The 9,694-nt window shown below is 37.0% G+C and overlaps 1 protein-coding gene across 1 annotated transcript; it reads left to right on the top strand.

Moving 5' to 3' along the window:
- Positions 1-6,641: 6,641 nt before the first annotated feature.
- On the top strand, positions 6,642-9,232 carry LOC133881012 (cytochrome P450 CYP82D47-like). The gene is made up of 2 exons (XM_062319980.1): positions 6,642-7,705; positions 8,439-9,232. The coding sequence occupies exons 1-2, from the start codon at positions 6,752-6,754 to the stop codon at positions 9,078-9,080; spliced, it is 1,596 nt and encodes a 531-aa protein (XP_062175964.1). The 5' UTR covers positions 6,642-6,751; the 3' UTR covers positions 9,081-9,232.
- The last annotated feature ends 462 nt before the right edge of the window (positions 9,233-9,694 follow it).

The following is a 9,694-nucleotide window of genomic DNA, read 5'->3' as shown; positions in this document are numbered from 1 at the left end:
ATAATTAAGAGTTAAGAGTCAATAAGCACAAAAATTTCCCTACAGATAAAAATTTTGCAATAGTAAACTTAACTCATGCTATGCGTGTGTGTGTGTGTGTGTGTGTGTGTGTGTGTGTGTGTGTGTGTGTGTGTGTGTGTGAAAGCTTTCTCAATAAGGTATGATCTTCGCTGATATGATTTAAAGCAACTAAATTTTCTAAATAAGAGATAAATTCATAGTTAGATCAGTCAAAAGTCAAACCTTATCTTACTAGGGCCTAGTCACCCTCATTTGATACTTTCCCCCAAAAAAGCAGAACTATTTTTCTTTTTACTTGCACCATGAAGGACAAGATTAATAGCTGAGTTAGCATAGAAGCAGTGAGTTTATTCATATATCAATAAACACAGAATTATAATTGCTTGTATCACTTAGTACTGTAAACTAGAGAGAAAGCCAGAATTTATGGGGTCTAAGTTCAACTAGCGAATTGGTCAATTTAACCATCTTAGCACACAAAAATCTCTCTTAAAGAATTTTCAAATGCATAAAATCAGAGATAAAAAGTGTACCTTAAGGGAGCCTTAGATAGTGCACATTTTTCATCGCATGAGAAAAGCAACTATCTAGTATGGATGCAGCAGGGAAACTTTGTAGATATCAAGTATAAACTTTCAGTTATATAAAGGAAAAAATAATTAATGCATCAAGAACTAAGACATCAGTTAAACATACATAAGATATTAGAGAAGCTATATAAGGGAACAATAAAAATTTATATCCTTCCCCCCCCCCCCCCCCCCCCCCCTTTGTTGAAAAAGAAAAGACAAAAACAACAAAGACATGCTTAAAAGGAAAAGAACATATGTCTAGACAAAGCATGCAGGTAAGAGCAAACCAGACCTCAGGGAGAGAGGTTTGACTATACCAAGACAGAAAAGCAATGACGTGCTTTCTCTGTCATCCTTAAACTGTACCTGCAAAAATTTCTCAAAGCAACTAAGAGAAAATCTAGGGATAGAAATGGTGGCTCCTCACAAGGAATGCAAGGAAAAAATAGGATATAAAAGATATGACAATCAATGCAATGTAAACATACCTGATATGCACTAGGATTTAGGAACCAAAATCCTAGGCATGGTGAGACTGCACCTATATTAGGTGAGTCCACTCCTCCTCAAGGTGTGAATGGTCTTATCCTTTCTGACCCAATCCTGGTGTACCCATGGTAGATGTGATAGGGTATTCCTCTGAGCCTTCTTCTTCTGAGCTTAGAGCTGTGGACATTTGGGTCGGATGTGACCAATGATGCCGCAGTGATGACAGGTGGGCAAGCTTCTTTTGTTGGAATGCTGCTTGACTTTCTCTGCAGAAATATGGTTAGCATTCTTACAAACAATATTGCCGTTACCTTTTATATGTCTCCTATGCAGAGAGACATATTTTGATGAGGAAGAATCTTCAACTTTACTTTTTCTTAAAACATCCTGCTTAATCCAATGCCTGTGAAATTTCAACAAATAACAATTTGCCTAATATGACCAATCTTCCCACAATTATGACACTTAGGAATAAACTTACCTTGTATTCCTGATTCCTTGGATTTAGGCATCACATGATTAGTTACGCAAGAATTATCTAAACAAGTTGTATCTTCTATCACATGCTTAATATCAATAGAATCAAAAGCATGTGAAGTAGAAGTACTTAAATCATCAACAGTTAAATAAGGCTTGTTAGAAACATCTGAGTGAATACAAAGCATGCTTTTCAAATTACCACTTGAGAATTTTTTCAATTTATTCTCAAGTTCATTAATAGTATTAAGCAACATGGTATTCTCAGATTCCAAAGATTCAATCAAAACATGTGATTCAGATAATTGTATAATCAAAAACTCTTTTTCTTGCTTCACCTTTTGAGCTCTTTTGGAGAAACCATTTTGTCCAATTTAGCAAAAACCTTTAGAGAGCTCAATATTATAATTTTCTTTAGATAACTAAGATAAATCCATCATAAAATATGTAATCAAAAAGTAGAAGTCACAAAGAGATAAGGATCACACTTAGGCATTAAGTCCTTTAAATGGAGTGTATCCACTCTGATACCAATTGAAAATAAATAATGACTTCTAAACAACCAAGTGTGTGTTCGTATGCAACAAAATATCTTAAATGCGAAAAATAAAAGAGACAAGATATTTGTTGACGAAGTGAAAACTCTATGAAGAGAAACTACATCGGAGCAGCCAAACACAGGATATCCACTATACCGAAGACAAAGCTAGTTACAAGACACTCGTACTCACATACCCTTATGCAGTAGTCATACCTTTAACTTTGACACGAAGCCCATAGTGAACGCTTCCCAACCAAGTCTTCAACTTGAAGGGATCGTCAATGGAATCCTTTACCTTAGGGCCGACCCCTAAGATAGACTTCACACGAACAATGAGCACATACCGAAAACGGCTTAAAAGTTAGCAAATCTTCAAATCTCCCTCTCAAAGCTAAGAGAATTCAATACCGAATTATGTACATAACACATGCTTAGAACCCTCTTTATTTAGGCTTTAAAAATCCTATTTCAACTCAAATTCGGAGTCTCTGGCACGCGTGTCTGGACAGCAATCTTGGGAGTCCAGACGGTCAACTGTTTCTATGTCTGAAAAGGAATTCTGAAACTTCTCAAATTCTGGCGAGCCGTCCGGTTGCTACTCTCTTTCTGTCTAGACGGTGGGCCATCCGAGTGGTCAAGTTGTATCTTTTTTTCGTAGCTTTCTAATGACACCAATTTTGTCTCAATCCGATTCTCGAGCAGAGAGTTATGATAAAAACACTGAGACGTGTGCAGAAATCTTCCTAGAAACCTAAAAAGCGTCTGGACGGTTGCTATTTTCCGATCCATGTCTGAACATGAAATCCAATTTCTACTTGGACTCTGAATAGCTTGATTTAGCGTCCGGACGGTGTAGCTCGGTTGTCTGGACAGCTGCAACGACGAGCTTCTAGACACTACGGGGCGTCCGGAGGCCTTCAAAGGCCCGTTCGGATGGCTGCACAGGAACCAGCTGTTTTGACTTCAAAATTGCATGGAATCTTCATGGACATCTTCTAGAAACTTGTGACTATACACATGGCATGAAATGAGACAATGTCCATATTACTTGAAAACTCTAAATAGAATCAACAATCCTGTTAAAAAGCAAACATTACATAAAGTATTTTTGTCAACCATAATGTTGTTAATATAAAATACTAACAAGTTAGAAAAATATTTTTTGGTTAGTAATTTTGCATATAAATTTACATAAAACCATTGGGAATGCTCTGAATAAATTTGGTTAGTAATTCAGTCATTATTTTTAAAAAAAAAAAAATCAATATTTGATTTGAATTGCCATGTCAGCATTGTGGTTTGACAATTGTAGAATTAAAATATAATTTCTATCATTGTTCTAAGGAAAAAATATATATTAGCCCCCCAAACTACCACCCTTTCTCCGGATGGCACCCTGAACTACCAACACTTGCACTCCGAACCCCCAAACTACCACTTTCTGATTTTTTGGCCCCATCCGTCTATTTATACAGTTAATTCTAACATAAATTGGCCAAAAACCCGAAAATACCCCTCCCTTAACCGTGACAATTTCAAAGTGTAGGAGGGGTATTTTCGGAATTCTGTTTAGATTTGACGGCATAAATGGACAAATGGGGCCAAAAAAAAATAAAAAAAGTGGTAGTTTGGGGGGCCAGAATCTAAGCATTAGTAATTCAGGGAGCTATCCGGAGAAAGGGTGGTAGTTTGGGGGGCTAATATATATTTTTCCCTTATTCTAACAGAATACACTACTCTTTAAAAAGAAAAATAATGTTTGGCCATTGACTTCATCTTTGGCAATTTTGTGGTCTTTTGAGTTGTGTATGACCATCTATTTCAAAATAAAGATACATTATTTCTTAGTTTAAATTATGTCTTATAAAAAATATTGTCACGTCATTTAAATATATAGAGATTGGATATAACAATTTATTAAGAATTATTTCGTCCCATAAGTTAGAATTCTCTTTTTGATAAGTACATGAGCTATAAGAATTCTCTTTTTGATCCTGAGTTGCGTTTTTATATTAATGCTTGATTTTTTACATGAGAAACTATACTTTAATATTCTACAAAAAAATAAATACAGCAACCCTAAACCCTAAATCACTGAAAGATGAAAAACTAGAGAAAATGTTGTACAATGTGCAATTTTTTTTTTTTTTTTTTTTTTTTTTTTTTTTTTATATGCGAGTACTGTGAATGTTTAAATTTTACTCAGCTTAGGCATATTTTTATTCTTAATTTTGTATTTGCCAAATCATCTTCATCCGATGGTTGTTAATGTATGATTTTTCTCTAATTCACAGGTTGCAATGAGTTCTAGGAGTTATAGGGGTTTTAAAACCACTGTACAGAGGCCCCCACAGCAGCAGATTTTGTCTAGGGATGACGGGGTTGGATCTACTGCACAGGCGTCTGGATCTATTGACACTGTGCAACCACCGTCAGTGTACCGACCGGTACTCCCCACTGATACGGGGTACGAGTCCCCGCATTTCCAGCACGACACCCAGCATGGTTCACCACACCTGTCAAGCATGCCGGATTTCACGACCGATTTTGGCACTCCTTTCCCTGCTCAGGTGGCAGAGCTATTCACTGATGATGGTATCCCAAGCGTTGGTGGTGGTGAGACATAGCATGGGGATGCTAGGGTGCCACGTGGTCTGAATGGCACGCAGGGTCCGCATGGAGATGCTGGACCTTCACATGGTCCGGAGCATGCCGAGGACCCTACTACGTAGGAGCTACGCCCTGACTAGCTTCTGTTGATAGGTAAGTCAAAATTTTTATATAAATATATAGTTCAAATTTAGTGTAAGTAAATAATTAACATAGATTGCTAACAATTAATGTAGATGTGTGAGGTACAAATTCCAATGGGGTCAATGAGTACGAACTAGTTACGAATCCGTCTACAATCAGTCATTCCAGCCCTTAGGACTCAGTGCCAATAAATTCAGACAACGTGTGTGTATATATATTAACTACATCCACAAACCATAAACCCGTTATTTGTATCAACATATGCACATAGTGATTTTTGCTAATCGCATGTGCGGATAGCAGATGCGAGCGGTTAATATCCGTCCTCATATACACCTCTACCTATCACCATCCATAGAAGAAACCTTAAGCTCCCCAACTAATCTTTCTCTTTCTCAAACCATGCTCATCGCCAAAAGTTCTGATGATCCCCCACTCACCAATTCAAAGAAGAAACCTTGAAACTCGTTACTCATTGTCGCCATAATGTTGTCTCGTTCGCCTCCATCTCTCTTTGAAGTTCAACAATGCCAAGACTCAATTTATGCTGTTAAGAAACGCCAATAAACCCAAACCGCCGCGCAAAACCAAGAAACTTGTCCCACTGCACTTGCACTGTTGTGTTCATGTTACAAGAAGAGAGAGAGAGAAAGAGAGAACTGAAAAAATAAATAAATAAATAAATTATAATAAAAATAATTAAAAATAATAAAATAAAGAGTTCAATGCAAAGTGATGTTTATAAGGTTAGGTACGGGATACTTTTTACCATGGGGTTGCCTCATTTCCCCCCAGTTGAATGATAGGTTTGGAATGAGAAATTTAACATTGAAAAATTTATATATCAAATCTTATAATAATATATTGAGACATCACCTTATAATAATAAATTATCATTTGATTTCGCTATCATTATTCAATGTGAGACTTGGTACTTAAATTAGTCACCCACGTGTTTCTTGATTACATGGAGGAAAGTATGAAAAAGGCATCCCATGTATATATGTGGTAATCCTGATCGCAAATTTCTTTTGTAGGACCATAGACTCGAATTAATGCATTATTGAATCTCGATCTGGACTGTCTGTAGTTTTGTGCCTATTCTTTCTTTATAAATCTAGATACAGCTAATCTTATTGATTCTATGAGCTCTCTCTATGTTAAAATATAATAATATATATACATATATGTTTTCCAAGAGTAATAATTTATGTTTGCGTGTTGGGGTTGAGTTCTGTCAAGACTTGTATTTATGTAAACCAGTCAAACGAACCTCAACTTTAACCTGAGAATTCAACAGTCCCAACTGTTGCCCAATTCTTGTTACTCGAAAGTTTTCAGTTTCTAAGTTCTAATTAAGAATTGCTCACTTGTCAGTAAGCATAATATTAATTAATAAAATACTCCTACTTGCTACTCTTATCAAAATTTTAATTTATGTTTGTGTCGTCTCAAATTAATAACGAGCTAGAGTTAATTAAAATATTTTATTCTTCTTTCTAAGCGTTTTTTTTCCGTTTTCCTTAAAATAAAATAAAAAATTCATACTCACCGCTTTTTACAATTGTGTGGTAATTGTACTAGAGTCTACTAAACAAGATTATTTTTTTTTTATTTTTGGTTTAACAAATAATACTTTTGATTTAATATAAAGGTAAAAGTAGTTTTAAGAGTTGTTTGTTTTAAGTTATTTGTTAATTTTTTTATTTTTTTATTTTTTTTAAAAAAAATGAAGGAAAAAAATATTATCCAACAAATCTGTTTATTTTTATTCATTAAAGGGCTATTAAATCACGAAAATTTATTTTTATTTTGAAACCACAAGAATTTATTTGTTAGCAGACTTTGACAGTTCAACCAAACGCATCCTCCCCAAACCCCAAAAATCTGAGCTAAAATGGAGATTCTTTCACCTTCCCTAAATTCTTCCATGGCTGGACTTGTTTCCTTACTTCTTTTTTGCTACTACCTGTTAAGGAGGTCCAGAGTAATTCGCCAGGCCAAATTGGCACCTTTCCCCGCGGGCGCGTGGCCGGTAATCGGTCACTTCCCCCTGTTGGCAGGAACCGAGCCTCCCCACCGAACTCTGGGAGCCATAGCTGACAAGTACGGACCACTTTTTACAGTCCGGCTTGGGTTGCGCCATGCCCTGGTTTTGAGCAGTTGGGAGATGGCCAAGGAGTGCTATACCACCAACGACGCGGCGGTGTCGTCGCGGCCGAAACTCGTCGCCGCCAAACACCTGGCGTATAACTACGCCATGTTCGCCCTCGCGTCCTACGGACCCTACTGGCGTGAATTGCGTAAAATAGTCACCTTAGAGCTACTGTCAAACCGCCGGCTGGAGCTGCTTTCCTACATTCAAGTCTCCGAAGTCAAGGCCTCCGTAGAAGAGCTATACAAACTCTGGTCCGCGAAAAAGAACGGGTCGGGTCAGATTTTGGTGGAGCTGAAGCAATGGTTCGGGGACATGAGTCTCAACGTGAATCTTAGGATGATTGCCGGAAAGCGGTACTCTGCTGGAGCGGTGGGTGATGAGAACGCGGGCGGGGCACGGCGTTGCCATACGGCGCTGGAGGAATTCTTTCGTTTGTTCGGGTTGTTTGTGGTGTCGGACGCCATTCCTTTTCTTGGGTGGTTAGATTTTGGCGGACATGAGAGGGCCATGAAGAAAACTGCAAAAGAATTGGATAGCTTTCTTGGTGAGTGGCTGGAAGAGCATAAGCGTAAGAGAGCTTCAGGCGCCGTGGCCGGAGGGGAGCAAGATTTCATGGACGTGATGCTTTCTGTCCTTGATGGCAAAGTCCTTGCAGGTTATGATGCTGATACGATCAACAAAGCCACATGTCTGGTACGCATGTATAATTTCCCCTTTTCACTTCTTGGGTATAACTTTGGCAATTCTTGATAAAAACTCACAAATTCGACAGGAATTTATGGGAATGATCTTTTAATTAAACGGATCATATTATAATTGATTTATTTAGTCTTATACTTATAATTTAAACTGAGCACATAATATTTGAAGCTTGCAATTTTTAATGTTGATATGACTCGCAAATTCATAAATCCATTACGAAATTAGTGAGTTAGGTTTGAGAAACCTGACATGTTTAGTTAAATTGGTTGAGTTAGAATTTACTTCTATAAGTCTTAGGGTCCGTTCGAGTTCGCGATTTCAAAGTGTGTGATTTTAAAATATGCGATTTGAAAACGTGAGTTTTAAAAACGTAATAAAGTGTTTGGCAAATCGCAATTTGCCTTTTAAAATTGTGCGTTTTCAAAAAAACTCTCTATTAGCTGTGATTTGAAAAAACAGATTTCTTACGTTTTCAAATCACAAATTTTTAAAAACGTAATTCCAAAATATTTATTTTCTGCGACTTGATTTAAAATCTCATTTTTTATCTACGAAAGCGCAATCTCAAACACACCCTTATACTCGTATCTTGATACAACCCAAAACCTAATTCACAAATAAGAATTACCACCCTAATACAACTCTGTGCCAGTGGAGCTTTGCTCATGTAATCACGATCATTTGTTTGAGAGTATGTCAGTCTAATAAGAACTGCACTTTGTAGAACATAATTGTAGGAGGCAGTGACACCAGCAGGGCTACCCTAACTTGGGCAATATCGCTGTTGTTGAACAACCGCCATGTGTTGAAAAAGGCCCAAGAAGAGCTTGAAATCGAAGTGGGCAAGGAAAGAATTGTAAACGTGTCGGACATTGATAAGCTAGTCTTCCTCCAAGCCATTGTAAAAGAGACATTACGTTTATATCCACCAGCGCCATTATCAACACCACGTGAGTTTTCGGAGGACTGCATCATAGGAGGCTACCAAGTCCCAAAAGGCACCCGGCTGATTACAAACATTTGGAAAATTCAGACAGATCCACGTGTATGGTCAGATCCATTGAAGTTCGACCCAGAAAGATTTCTCACCACCCACAAACACGTTGATGTTAAAGGTATTGGTCAACATTTTGAATTGATCCCTTTTGGAAGTGGTAGAAGAGCATGCCCTGGAGCATCTTTTGCCCTTCAAATGCTGCACTTAGCACTAGCTAGTTTCTTACACATGTTTGAGATCTCAGCTCCCTCTAATGCACCGGTTGATATGAGTGAGAGGTTTGGGCTGACAAACATCAAAGCCACCCCGCTTGACGTTCTCATCACACCGCGTCTATGTTCCGAGCTTTATAGAGTAGAGACTGTCTAAAGAATTCGTGTAAGATTAATGCCATTTAATAGGCTATGATACCACTATTATATAATTAAGATGACGTGATCGAACATAAAAATTAATGCTTGAACTTTATATTATAATAGTCTATTATATTATATATCAAATTTGTACTATTTTTAAGATAACACCCATGATTCTATTGCCAATATTCACTCCAAATAAGAATTACGCTATACTAGTAGATAATAGTTAAGCAATTATTATGTGATTGATTCATGCTTGCATCATAATAGTTAAACAATTTTATACTATTCTACTTGTTTCGTGCCAGAACGGCCGACTAATTTTAGCTAGAGGAGTGATTCTTTTACACCCACCATTCACCTCCCTTTGATTATTTCTTCTTAAGAAAAAAGAAAAAAGAAAAAAAAAAAAAAAAAAGAAAAAAAAGAAAAAAAAGAAAAAAAAAACACATTAGGTGTAGGGTAAGTGTAGAATGGGGTGTAAAAAAATTCATGTCTCTTTTAGCCTAGGGTACATTAGACATGGGAAGTAAGACGACGTTACATGCACCGGTGGGAAAAGTAAAAGAACTATCAAGTAATTTTCCCAAAAGTATACCTAAATTAATTTTAGCCAAAAACTCT

Source organism: Alnus glutinosa, chromosome 11, assembly GCF_958979055.1.
Source record: "Alnus glutinosa chromosome 11, dhAlnGlut1.1, whole genome shotgun sequence".
Taxonomy (NCBI): domain Eukaryota; kingdom Viridiplantae; phylum Streptophyta; class Magnoliopsida; order Fagales; family Betulaceae; genus Alnus; species Alnus glutinosa.
Note: the sequence above shows the minus strand (reverse complement) of the source record. Positions and strands in the feature narration are given on the sequence as shown.